Source organism: Hippocampus guttulatus, chromosome 14, assembly GCF_054856545.1.
Source record: "Hippocampus guttulatus isolate MCC_2025c chromosome 14, RoL_Hgut_1.0, whole genome shotgun sequence".
Taxonomy (NCBI): domain Eukaryota; kingdom Metazoa; phylum Chordata; class Actinopteri; order Syngnathiformes; family Syngnathidae; genus Hippocampus; species Hippocampus guttulatus.
The window spans coordinates 11,512,440-11,526,279 of NC_141274.1; the positions used below are offsets into that span (position 1 = coordinate 11,512,440).

The 13,840-nt window shown below is 44.3% G+C and overlaps 2 protein-coding genes across 3 annotated transcripts; one reads left to right on the forward strand and one right to left on the reverse strand.

Moving 5' to 3' along the window:
- Positions 1-2,673: 2,673 nt before the first annotated feature.
- On the forward strand, positions 2,674-5,962 carry rpl5a (ribosomal protein L5a). Its single transcript, XM_086129086.1, has 8 exons — positions 2,674-2,759; positions 3,020-3,089; positions 3,782-3,897; positions 3,971-4,105; positions 4,261-4,463; positions 5,081-5,258; positions 5,532-5,623; positions 5,801-5,962. Exons 1-8 carry the CDS (start codon positions 2,757-2,759, stop codon positions 5,901-5,903), a joined length of 900 nt encoding a protein of 299 aa, XP_085985212.1. The 5' UTR covers positions 2,674-2,756; the 3' UTR covers positions 5,904-5,962.
- A 257-nt stretch (positions 5,963-6,219) lies between these two features.
- dipk1aa (divergent protein kinase domain 1Aa) lies at positions 6,220-13,644 on the reverse strand. Of its 2 annotated transcripts, XM_086129085.1 has the most exons (7): positions 13,528-13,643; positions 13,151-13,275; positions 10,317-10,451; positions 9,773-9,880; positions 9,155-9,331; positions 8,912-9,043; positions 6,220-8,731 (listed from the first exon to the last, which is right to left on the reverse strand). In XM_086129085.1, the coding sequence occupies exons 2-7, from the start codon at positions 13,202-13,204 to the stop codon at positions 8,051-8,053; spliced, it is 1,287 nt and encodes a 428-aa protein (XP_085985211.1). In that variant the 5' UTR covers positions 13,205-13,275; positions 13,528-13,643; the 3' UTR covers positions 6,220-8,050. The 2 variants fall into 2 exon arrangements, with proteins under 2 accessions (XP_085985211.1, XP_085985210.1); XM_086129084.1 differs by having other exon boundaries at positions 13,151-13,644.
- Between the last annotated feature and the right edge of the window lie 196 nt (positions 13,645-13,840).

Below are 13,840 nucleotides of genomic sequence, written 5' to 3' on the forward strand. Positions count from 1 at the left end.
CAAATCAGCCCCAGTCATCCATCACTGTGATCAGCAGGTCCCCCTTGTTTGCAAGCAGCCCGTTTCTGGTTGTAAATCCACCCCCGCTTCGGACCTCATCCAGGGAACGTTGGAGTGTGGATGTGAAGAAAGCTGCGCACGACTTCCTGGTCATTGTGTGTCTCTGTGCATGTCTTTTGGAAGGTCAGAGTTCATGGCTGGGGCTCATTCATATGTTTGTACAGGTGTTTCTTTTCTGTATTCGACATGTAAGAAAAGCAAGCGTTAAGGCCAGGATCTTTGTTCCGCTAACTGATATTGTTGCCATAGATGTCAATAATTTATATTTGAAAGTTTTTCCATGGATGCCAGCGTACACCTGCTGTCATTTAATCTGCCTCTGAGACAATTTCACTTATTAGCATAAGTTCAGATGTTCTAATAGACTTTTCCTGACTTTTTTTTTGCTTTCTAACAAGCTTAACGTTTTGTTTTTTTCCGCAAACACTGACTGCTCTTTGGAAATGTTCCGAATTCCTTCCACGTCAATCAAGGGCCCCATTAGTTCTTTTGCCGTTAGGCAGTGTTGCGTTTGCAAAACATAACATTTTGGAAGAGTGGCCAAAAAGTTCAACCGTGGTACTCACTCGAATTAGCAACCGCTCCCAAATACAAACCATACCCACAGGATAACATCAGTGTTCAATTTTTTAATTTAATTAATTTCAGTGTGACCGAAACAGTTAAAGCTCATTTTTTTTAATTCTTCAAACAAAAGTGAAGAAAATATTTGACATTTTATGATCACATGATTCATATCTGTCTGTTCTTATGTTAATTAGCGCACTACTTTCACACACACACACACACACAAATGCTCCCAATATGTCTATTGGGAGTGCTGACCGAGACATCGACTCAGCATCACATCACACCGTTTACTGTGTAACCGCTGAAATGTATGGCACTCAGATGACTGGACATTTGCTTTCTCCTCGTTGTGAAATCAGTTCTGCAGAAAGCAAGCTTGAATGTTTTGTGAAGAGTGACTTTTGACTTTTCTTATCGCTCTCTGAGAACACCAGAGAGTGACACTGAGATATTTTATCTGACTGGAACTGTAAAGCAGAAGATTTTGCTTCTGCTTTTTGGTTGTATTTTTTTTGTCAACTCACCCTTCAGAGTTCATCATTTAGATTAAGAAAAGATTTTTGTGCAACGCAGAGGTGGGCTTGAAATATCTGTTAGTTGCACTTGTTGATACACTTTACTCTGGAGTCAGCCTGCAAACATATCGATTTGGTTCAAACTGTTGCTGCTGGTCTCTTAACTGGAACACATTAGAGGGAGCACATAAATCCTCTTCTGGTCTCCCTTTGCTGGCTGTCCGTCTAGTTTAGATTTCATTTCAGATTTTGCTGGTTGTTTTTATGGAAACATACAGTGTATATAATGAAAGTAGGACATTTAAGTAGAAGGTTGCACTGGTGATTTCATCATCTCAAACAATTCATTGAAACAAGTGTTAACAACAAAGGTACACCACAACCAAAAATGTCAACGTCTCAGTAACTTGTCATGTGCCCTTAAGCATCAATTACAGCTTGACGATGACATTTCATGTTTACAAGTCGACTTATTGTCTGCTAAGGCCTGGCATCCCACTTTTCTTGAAAGGCAGCCCTTCGGTCATTGAGATTCTGGGGTGCATGCAGAGTTTGGAGCCTCTACACGGCCCACAGGTTTTCAAAAGGATTCAGGTGTGGAGAAAGTGCAGGCCATTCCATTTGAAACTATATATTGAAAAAAATGTTTGTTGAAAACAGTTTTTCCAGTTACAGTAAGTATGTATACTGTAAAAACACATGACTTTCCCATTCAAAATGAAGTGTGGCATTTGTGCAATAACATTCACACGGGTCCCTCGCAACCATGACTTAGATGGGTGTTTGAGTGTCTGATGTCTAGGAAGAGGTGGGTCCACGGTGTGAGACATGTAATATTTCCTCTTTCTGTTGCTCATGTTGTTCTATTTAAACCACCCTTGCTAAACTTTAGCTCCTCACTTACTCCTCTTGTGTGAGTCACACTTGCAGAATCAATCACCCTACGAGTCAGACAGTTCTAAATGTGTACAGAGATTTGAGGCTTTCAATGTTGCCTTTATTGCAGTTGTAGAGAAATACACTTATGTAGTGCTGCTTGTCATCAATCAATCTACATTGATGCAAAATGGTATTAGTGAGGACCTTTCTTTAAACATAATAGCCAATACTAAGCAGGCCATACTAGGAAAATGTAATTTACAAATTGATCTGCTCGTAAGCTAGTTAAATGATTTATGAAATATAATCAATACAGTATGGAGGATTAATGCTATACAATACAGTCCCCAGACATTGGTACACCTTTATTTTTCTGTATAAATACGAACATTCTTACAACTATTTTGGTGTACCTGAATATTTGTATCCTGTTGCTGTTGTGAGTTTTATTTGTCTTTTTGCAAATCGTGTCTGGTTCATTTTTGGGTGACAATTTAGTCATTTTTTCGTCAATTTTTTTTTCTTTTCTACAGGGAGGATTAAAAACAAATCTGAACACGAATAGTGAGTATGTTTGTATTGTGCTGCCCTCTGTTGGTTTGTCATCATGCCTCCAATGCTCTAGGGGGCGCTTACGTGCCGATGCTGTTCTAAAGAACTGGATAATTTCCGTTTAAGAGTTCCAAATACTGTTATTGAATCGGCGGCGAAAGAGTGAAAAAACCCTCTATAATGGTGAGTAAACGTTCATGATTTCGAATGTTTTCATCCGTTGTGTATGTATACGTGTTGTTTTTTCCTGTTAGAGGACCGTTTGCAGTGTTTTGACGGTCGGATGGCGTCTGATAAATGCCGCGGCGTTTAGTTCCAGCGTGGCGGTTTTCGTCGCCGACGAACCTCAAGTTGACCAAATATAATCTTTACAAAATCATGTAAACATGACGTGGCATTTTGGGGCTTCCTAACAGACATTTGAACGCTTCGTGTCTTTTCAGGGTTTCGTGAAAGTGGTGAAGAACAAGGCTTATTTCAAGAGATATGAAGTCAAATTCAGGCGAAGGAGAGGTAAACATTTATGCAGCAGTGTTGATACTTATGTTAAAAAATAGCAGCTAAATAAACGATTCAACCCTTTTACTCAAGTAAAAGAAAAAATATATATACAATAAAAAAATGCAGACCCTGACATGTCCTTAATACAAAATTATAAGAATATAGTTCATATGCAAAACCGGTTATGGTATTGGCACGCAAAATTATCTGTAGTTGAAGAACAAACAATATCCTCATAAAATATTTACTTACTTAAACACAAATAGCAGTTTGCTAAATCAAAACAGTGTCTAAAAAGCCTCTTGACAAAGTGAGGAGTAGAAATTGCAGATATGTTTTCAAATGTATGGAGGAAAAGTAAAAAGTTATTGGGGGGTAAAGTACCTCAAATGAAGTATAGAATTATTATTTTATTTTTGCGCATCGGCTGATGTGTATTGTCCTTTCAAGACTAGGGCTGAGAGAAGCAACTACCATCTCACCTGGTATCTCAATTATTAACATGTATAGTGAAATAATGAGGATCCCATCTAAATTGGCTGGAGATACTAAATACTTTGATATTTAAAGAAAAAAAATCCACTTACAAAGAATTCAAAACTAAACTTGACAATGTAAGATAAGATAGCCTTTACATATGGCATGTCCACTAATGCACTCCAACTGTATTTGTATTGTGTCAAAGTAACTATTCTGTGTTCCAGAGGGCAAAACGGACTACTATGCTCGCAAACGACTGGTTGTCCAGGACAAGAATAAGTACAACACACCCAAGTACCGTCTGATCGTCCGCTTGTCCAACAGGGATATCTGCTGCCAGGTCAGCTGCGGGAAGATCTGAGTCGGTCACATGTACTCTGATGACTCCTTTAATTGATTATATTTCTTAACAGATTGCCTATGCAAAGATTGAGGGAGACCACATTGTGTGTGCCGCGTACTCTCACGAGCTGCCCAAATATGGCATCGCTGTAGGTCTCACAAACTATGCCGCCGCCTACTGCACTGGACTGCTGCTTGCCCGCCGGGTAAGAGCTAAAGCACATGTTCCTTACTCTTGTTTTATCATTCACGCTTATTTTACAGAACTCCTAAAAATCAATAAATATGACGTCGTTTATTACAAGGGAGTAGGAGCCCAGTCTGAGAAGAACCGTTCTGAGGGGTGTTTTCTTTGCCTCAGCTATTGCACAAGTTCGGCATGGATCAGGTGTACGAGGGTCAGGTGGAGGTGACGGGCGACGAGTTCAACGTGGAGAGCGTGGACGGTCAGCCAGGCGCCTTCACCTGCTACCTGGATGCGGGGCTGGCTAGAACCACCACGGGGAACAAAGTTTTCGGAGCGCTGAAAGGCGCGCTTGATGGAGGGCTGGCCATTCCTCACAGGTCAGTGGTACACGACTTTCTGGACATCTTTCCAACTGAAAGATTCTTTACGTGGTAACTTTTGCTCCGTCCAGTTTGTGTGAGGTGGTTCTCTGCATCTTGATGATGATCCCAAGCACGCTGAGCAAAACGTAGTTGGTCCTTCGTTTGCGTCGGCTGATGTTTATTGTCCTTTCAAGACGGGGCTGAGAGAAGCAGCAGAACCAGCCCGCCTGATGTGATCAATGAAGTCATTGTTTTACGGGCTTTATTGGGCAAAGGCACGTGTTTGACCTTTGAAAAATCAAATGCCACACAACACAAAAGCTGTCTCAAAAGGTGAAATAGTGATTTTGAACAGGTGGAAAGAAAATGTCGTTGTCATATCGAATCCGAACATCACAAAATCCTACTGACATGCTGTGCGGTCACATAAACAAGGATACTTTGTTTGAAATTGGCTTATGAATCACCAATCATCTGCTATCGCTCATTTGGTCTAAAAACATGAACCACAAATGCTCTCTCTTTGCTCTTGCCAATGTGGTTACCTAATCACTTGATGTCTTTTCATTATGTGTGACATAATCCTTGACTGCGAATGAGCCGCTGAGGTCTGGTCTGCCTGTCGTCCGCAGCCTGAAACGTTTCCCCGGGTACGACGCGGAGAGCAAAGAGTTTAACGCCGAGGTGCATCGGAAGCACATCATGGGCATGAACGTGGCCAACTACATGTCTTACCTAATGGAGGAGGACGAGGACGCCTACAAGAGGCAGTTTTCGCGCTTCATTAAGAGCGCCGTCACGCCGGACACGGTACGACGGTGGACGAAGTTTTACTCTTGCGCCGTCCACTCAAACCGCACGTAGGCCTGCTTCTTATGACATAACGGCGGTTCTCATGCTTCTCTGTGATGATCCAAAACGCGCTGAGCAAAACGTAGCTGGTCCTTCGTTTGCGGCGGCTGATGTTTACTGTCCTTTCAAGACGGGGCTGAGAGAAGCACGATGCTCGTCTGTAGTTCTGGCACACAATGTCATGACACGAAGAGTATTTTTATTTATTTTTTTTTCCCCCTCACTTTTCAGGTAGAGGAAATGTACAAAAAAGGACACGCCGCCATCAGAGTGAACCCTGCTCACGAAAAGAAACCCAAGAAAGAAGTCCTCGACAAGAAGAGGTGCGGTTGTTTGTATAAGTATTATTTCCCTTCAAATCAAGTGACAAAAGTTGCACGTCTCGCACAAAACTTCGGCTTGTGACATTGTATCGAATGTACAATTAGTCCATCAATATTTGTCGTCGGTCATCCTTCCGTCCAATGTTCACGGTGCCACTCTGCTCCTCTCTTGGGCAGATGGAACCGCGCCAAAATGTCCCTGGCACAAAGGAAGGACCGCGTCGCCCAGAAAAAGGCCAGCTTCTTACGAGCGCAAGAGCGAGAGGCCGCGGACGGTTAGCCGCCCGGTCCGGCGCACCCCCGCGCATCACAGACAAATAAAATGTATTCCAAAAGCAACTTCAGTCTTTGTCGCCGGAGACTTTGTGCAATATCGATGGCACGTTTGCACATTTGCTCATGTGACACGTACACGGCTCACAAAATGTTCGGGATAGTTGACTCTTAGGTGAAAAATGCACAATAACTTTTGTGAACTAAATGAGATACTTTTGAAACCGCACTTGCCCAAATTGTCGGCTTTTCAGTTTTTGTCTTCACACGACTTGGACGGCAAAATTCACAACAGTTCTCTGGTAAGAAAGCGAGCACCGTCATTGTATTTCAGTTATGCTTTATTCATGCTTCAACCTCAGATTTCACCCCTTTCCGTGTCCCACTTCGGTGACTCAAAAAAAAAAAAAAGGAAACGAGGCATGTGGTGAAAGACAGCAAAAGTGTGCGCACTGTTTTCTCAGTTGTGCAAAATCATGCGTGCGTTTTTCTGCCGAAACCTCTCGGTCCGCACAGCAGCATTGAGCGTTCCTTCAGCTTTTCTCTAGAGCTCACGACAAGTTTTCAAAAATTCATCGGCAAGAGACCGTGTGCTTTTTTTTTATTTTTTATACAGTGCGAAAAAGAGCTTCGCTTCAAACATTCATCAGACTATTTCAGCATGTGTTTCACGGCACCTTGATAGGCCAAACCCGGAAATGAGGCAGCGCAATCCGTCATTCTTTTTCGAGATGAAAAAAAAGTGGCTAACATTCACGACTAACTATACAGCTCTGATCATTAATATTTGAGTTCATGTGTAACACAAACACTGGACAAAAATGACGGCCCAAGGCTCGAGAGGAAAAAGCCTTCTTGTCTCACGAGTGAACGATTGTGCTTCTTGATCGTAGAATGACAAGTCAGTTGCTTAGCAATGCCCAAAATGTCCCACTCTGGGCACTGAAATCCGTTGAGAATGTGACAATGAAGAGTCTTCAGGTGGGCTTCCAAATTTGGAACAAAACCCATCATGGGATTTTGGGGTTTTTGACAATGTAACAAGGAACGGGGGGGCGAAGGTTCACAACTAATCCATGCTTAGTTCCAGCATCTGAATACGTCGCTCAAAAACAAAACATACAAAAGTCAATACATTAAATGGGGTCCTTCCATTATTTCACCGACAGGAAGTTAATAAAAATAAAGATCCATATAGTAAATTTGAACGCAATTGTCAAGGATGTCAGGATTAAGATTCAGGTGGGACTGAAGTTAATTATAAAGACCAACCCATTAGATCGAGGAGAATTGGACTTTGGGGTGAATTATAAGGAGGAATCTAAAATGCACGATAACCTTTACCGGTGAACTGAATTGACTTTCACTGAGCTCCAACTGTTCAACGTTTCGTTTTTTTGCACAAGGAGCCGAGTGACAACACTGTCCAGTCTCTGTAGTCGTTCGGCTCCTTGCGCAAGAACTGCAGAAACAAAACCAGGGCTGGAAATGATCAATAGAATTCTTTGTTCAGTTTCTTGTTCAGCAAATTGTGTTGTGCCAAATTAAGTTTGAAACGATTTACTACGGAAATCAATTAGAATAATTTGATTCCATAAACAGCTGAAGAAAACATATGACCATGTTTTATGTGTTGTGAGGTTTTCTGTTCGGCGCCTTATCAGAAAAAACAAAGTTGTGCAAAAATGATGGGAACAAATTAAGATGAAAAGTCATAGTCCCACCCCCAGTTGTGAATTTTCCTCTTCAGCTCCTTAACCGAGAACAGCTAGCTCTGCTCCAAGTGTTTGTCAAAAACAAAATTTGGTGTTGAAATTATTCATCAAGTAATTTGAGTAACTACAAAAGAAAGCAAAGCACAAAAGACAACCCCCCGCCCCCCCCAAAAAAAATCCCATCTCACCCAAGCCGATGTGTCGTGAATTCCTCTGTTCAGCTCTTTGCGATTGAACACTTTGACATGCACGCGCTCAAAAGTGGAGAGGTCAAATGAAGTTCCATGATAACAAGTTAGTGAATTTTCAGTTCACCCGAAACGTAAATTCAAGTCCCAAGGACCGATATCCCGATTGTTTTTGTTTGATTAGTGTCACGTGAAATGTGCTCTTGTTGACATGTCGTATCACAGCGATGTCAGACGAGACCACGACCGGCTCACGAGTCCTTGGTGTGCGAGATCTGTCTCCACAGCAGAGCCTTCAAGTTGTTGAGTAGCAGCGAGTGCTCCATGTTCAGCTGGCCGGCGTCGCCCTTGAGGGCCATGCAGGCGTACAGCTGCCTCTCCAGCTCCTCCCGCAGAGCAGACGGCGCCCCGTGCAGCAGGTAGTCCTTCAGCGTACCGCACGCTTTGGCCAAATTGGGCCGGACGGGCTCCTCCCTGCAGCGCTTCTCGGCGGCGTCGCACGACGTCCGGCAGTCGGCCCCGTACACGCATTCGGCGTCCGTCTCGCAGCGCAGCGCCCGCATGCCCCGCCGGAACTGGCTTTCCGGCACCACGGCCCGGGTGTCGGTGAGGCGCAGCTCGTGGCCGTCGGTGTAGCCGAAGCGAGCCGCCGCCAGGTCGCAGATGAGGAAGCTGCCGTACGTGCCGTGGAAGACGTCCTCCACCAGCTCCAGGAGGCCCATGGAGATCTTGGCTTTGCGAGGCCACGACGGAGCGAACCACTGGTCCGCGGTGCGCCGTAGGCCGCCGGGGACCCAGGACACCAGCGGCCAAGGTATGGAGAAACCGTACAGGGGCCCGTGGGGGACCCTTTCCGTCATGTAGAGGTCGCCGCAGTAGCCCAGGAGGCGAGGGGTGTGACCGCGCTCCTGAAGCAGCAGGCCCAAAAGCACCTGAGAGAAGAGCAGCGGCTAAACGCGCACTGTCGACTCGCAAAAATCATTCAAGCGCCAACTTCAGGACAGAGGCGGCCAAACTATTCCAATTTTATTCTGTACGGTAACAAAGTATTTGCGGTTTTGCCAGTTGCCACCGCTGCTCCGCGCCACCCAGGAAATATTGCAATATTTGACCTCGTCAATCTGCAGGAGGGCCCACGTGGAGCGAGCTTCTGGAAGTGACACTTTTCCGTCTTTGTTGCCGTCCGCCACCGACAGGATCACGCTCACCAGACCGCCGAGGTTAGCCTGATCTCCGAGCTTGGACTAGAAAGGTTACACACACACACACACACACATACACGCAGGGTGTCAAGTGAGAGAATTTACTAGCTGTACATATAGAGCTTTGCATATGTGTTTGTTTCATTTGTTTACCTTGACATGATGAAAGACCATCTCTCGGAACTTCTCCACCGACGTCCCTTTGGTGGGGGTCTCGAAAACAGGCGCCTCCCTGTGCGGCTCCGGCTCCTCGCCCATCTCGTAGTGTGTCACTTCCCCCAAATGGCAGCGAACGATTCCTTCGTGATCTCCCCAACTTCCCGTGTACACCTGGCAAAGAGCGAGATTGCCGATTTTAATGGCGAATGGGGTGCCGGTGCTGTGCCGAACAGCTTTGCTCTGACTAACCAAACATATGATGCAAAAAATGCTGGCGTGACTGTATGGGAGGAATGTGAAATCCGATTGGTTAAAGAAACAGTCCAAATCTAATATAGTTTAATTCACTTGGGTTGGCATTTCTGATTCTGAAAGCCTTTGGCAGATTAGATTAACGCGCCAACAAATAGAAGCTAAAATCTGATTGGACAAAGGAATCCAAGATCCACATATCGGAAGCAGTGCAGCCGAGAGAAATTCGATGAAATGAAGCGAATCAGCTGTGGGACACGAATGAATACGATTTCTTGGAACAAATATAAGAATTTGAATTGTAAATGTAAGTCCCTACTTGTGGCCCGATAAAGGAAAACGCTGCAGATGGTTTCCTACCTGGTTGTTTGGCAGTGTTGACAGACATCTGCTCATGTAGAATGTGTCTTTATCACACAGGCTACTGCAGGCCGAGCCGTCAATGATTCCTCGCCTGTATTTGTCACACTTGAAGGCAAAGACAATACACGAGTCGGATATCACGTTCAGTCACTGACAGGTCGCAAAGACCACAAAGAGGTCGACTGGCATCAAATTGCGTTTGTCGGAAGCATGAAAGAACTCGGCACCCGCTCGCGTCAACAAACGTGTGGATGAAGGCAGTTTATTGATTTACCGCTTTCCTATCTGAGCTTTGGGCCAGTTAAAAGTTACGATACGATGGGAATTTTTCACCAGCAGCTCCAAAATTAATACATGCGTTAAACTGCAATTACCGTTCTATGCGCAAATTAGCGAGAGGCCAATAAAACAACAACTATCAGCCGGAGAACCGGCCAATATATTGCGTAAGAACATCGACAGACTATCGCGACATCGCGGTGTGTTCATTCCAAAAATCAATGTGACTCCCACAACGAGCCCGAGCTGATCGATAACTCACAATGGCAGTTTTGCATTGGTGTCCTCGGCACAGCTCCGTGTAGGCCGAGTATTGCACGTAGAGTACCCAGCTCCCCACCAACACCGTCAGCCAGGTGAGGAACAAGTACTTCACCCTCACAAAGTAAATGCGAGCCTGCGGAGAGAATACGAGAGCAATTGCGTAACTACAATTTTTGCTCGCAGCTCGGATCTTAAAAATTCATAAGCCAAGTCACTCTTAAGTCAAGGCAATTTTTTTAAAGACACGTCACAAGGAAGCGGTGACAGCTCCGGCGAAAAAGTGATAGCCGAAACTGTCAGCTTGGTAAGAGTTTTTCTCTTCACCAAAAAAAAAAGAAAAGGAGCCCTTAAACCTAAGCCAAGTGAATTGCTACAAAATGAATAGACTGCTGTTGATAACTGCAATTTCATGGAACAAATACCGTATTATAATAGTGGTTTTTAAATATAGGTCAATGCATATACTATTTAGCAAAAAGTGGTCCAACTTGCTGTCGCCAACATTCCGTAGCTTCCATGAGGGCCAAAATGTGGTTGTTCGAGCACTTTACAGTACAATGCAATTTTTAAAAATTCAACTTGGTTCCCAAATCTCAACACAAGATGTGCCCAGTCAGGCAGTGTTTTATTATTTGAGAGAGGCTGTGAGAGGAAGTACATTTCTAATTTTGTTCTTGAGCTGAAAAAAAGAAGAAAAATAAATAAAAAATAAAAGGGTTTGGGAAACGTTAACTGTATTAACAACTCAAGTCTGGGTCCTTCTAATCCACTTGGTTACGGATTACAAGCACATGACCTGTTGTCAAAGTGTCATGAGGGCAGCAACATTCATGAAAAGGAAAAGATTGAGCGACACCAGATTTCCTTCCTCGCCTTTCATCCATTTGACCCACATAGCTCCAGAAGAGCACTTTCGGTTGGCGACTTGAAAAACTCAGACTTGAAAAGATGAGCGTGTCATGAAGAAACGGTGGGCCCGAGGGGAGCGACGGTATCACCGGAGAAGATATCACACTACAACCACACTTTGACCTACTTTGGTTCAGACAGTGAGTAGATTTGCCATTCAATCTGATGGACCCTGATATGAAAACAAAAACAAAAAATGTTCCTCACCCCCCGAGCACTGGAGACAGGAAACTAAAATCAAAAAATAAGAATTTCGGGAACAAAACCAATAAAATGCAGGAATACCAAAAAGCAATCATAAAATGACGTAAGCGCACTTTTGACAAACCCATCCGGAGTGTAAATTTACTGGAAACATTCTGGATGGACATTTTAGAACCTCAAAACGATGAGGCAAACGTGCTAAGCACTCGACCGCCGTGCTGCCCTCTATGAAAAAAAAACCCTCAAGCAAATATGCAAAAACACATCACAAATCATTCGGTATTTAGGAACTAGCCATGTTAATCCTCATGAGTGTTTCGCGCCGGACTGCAGCAAAGGCAAGAGGCCATCGGCATTATGTTCAGATGTTGCCAGGCAACCTGTTGCTTGTTGACCCGATGAGGTTCCAACGTACAACTGAATGTCCGCCCCAGATGGATTTGTTCTCAATTTTGCTTGAAAATAGGCATTTTTAAAAATTGCTGCACCATTTGTTGATGCCGATGTGAGTTGTGTTTAACTGGGTTAACGGCAATATGATGGGTGGTACTTGGGGGGGGGGGATTTCCTAGGCAACTAGTCCCTGGAACCTAAATTTCGAGAACCTCTGCCTTAAGACTAGCATACGAGAGGTGTCAGAAATGTTCCGGGGGCGAGGGTCAAAAAACAAGTTGCACTGGATTACGATGAGGGCAAAGCAGTTGCCCGTATTTGGAGGTTCTGAGGTAGCAGCATAGCAGGTAGTAAAAATGTAGATTTTGTCACTGGTTAGACCACACAGATGCATCTTTCATTGTTGCAAAAAATAAAATAAAAAATAACACCCTGACTTTGCTCAATGGAAAGTGGAGCATGAGTCCACCAATATATCCCTCTGGCAGCATCTCTCCAGTTGGAGGTGCTTGTCTGACGTCACGCCACTGCTCTTGTGTACAACATTTTTCAATTCGGGGCACCGCACAGCAACGCTTCACTCAGTGTTCCCTGTCTCTTCCACAATGAATGAGTTTGACGGCGGCGCGTTGCGACCCTGCTAAATGCAACGTAAAAAGGGCTAAAGACACAAACACTTTATCAGCATTCTCTGGCCCTCCTGGAAGCATTCATACATACAGGCTCCTCCGCAACCCCGTCGTTTTCAAAATGGGTCCCGTGTAGGGAGGGTCGGGGGTGTGGTGTTGCTCTAGCAAGACTATGTTGTTCTCGGCCGGGAACTGTCAGATGCGTAGTGAGCAGGCACCAGTTGTCCTGCCACAACTCTCACCTCTTCTCGTGCACTGAACAAAGCAAACGCGCCGGTTGATCGTGAAAACATAGCATGTAATTTGGGTTTGAAATATGTCTTTTGTGTCAGAAGTCCTTGATGTTTTGTGACACAGCTCGTTTACCTTTTGCTGTAAAAAAATGCTTACAATGCAGCTTCCAACCCTCGCTGTTTTTATTTTTTTATTTTTAATAAAATCTGAATACTGGCGTGCCTCAGTCCCTGCACTGACAGACGCTGTGGTTAAACAAACTCAATCTCGCATGTGATCGTTGAAGCTTTTTGGGTCAAGGGGACAGTTTTTCATCGGCATTCCTCAGGTCTTATAAAACCGAGGAAAAGCTCGTTTACCGCCAGCTGTCAGCCTTATGTGATTTATGACACACGCTTCTGCTTCTCCTTCAAAGCACATACACACGCACACACACATCCAAATATACAGCAAGCTGTCTTACCTGGAAATAGAATGACTTCTTCACCCAGGCCCGTGGAAACAGCCCCTTCGCCATCACAAAAATAGATCATCTCAAAACTGGAGAACATCAGTCACGATCAGCCACCGCAGGATCGAGCGTCTCGCCTCGCATGCACAACGAATAGAAATGAATGAACGGGTTATTATATGAATAATGTTGCTTCAGTCACCGTGTGCGGTGCGATGCGATGTCTGTCTGCACATTGGCAGCTTGGCTCCGGCAGCTGTTTTTTGCAAGGAAACCCAAGTTTCCCACCCGCTCGACCCAAAAGCAGAAAACAGCAGCACCGACTCGGGTCGGTGCGCAGGCGCGGTGTTTACGGAACAATTTTTAAAAAAAGGCAGTTTGTAGTCTACCTGAAATCGATTCAAAACGTGTACGCCATTGTGCATTTTCCAGTGGCTGGTATACGAAAAAACTGTCATAAAATTGAGTGTCGTGTCAGTTTGAAGCTGTTTGCATGCGTGAATTATTTTCCGCTGTCTTTCAAAATAAAAGTAAAACTTATCGACAGCACTTCCGCTAAAGGTAATGTTAAAATTCAAAGCTGGTATTTTTTTCTCCCCCAAGTACAACTGTTTAATGGACTCACATTGAGAACGTACAGAGATTAAACTCCAGCTATTGGGTCAAAAACAAAGCAGCTCAACTTTAGGATACTCAACTTTA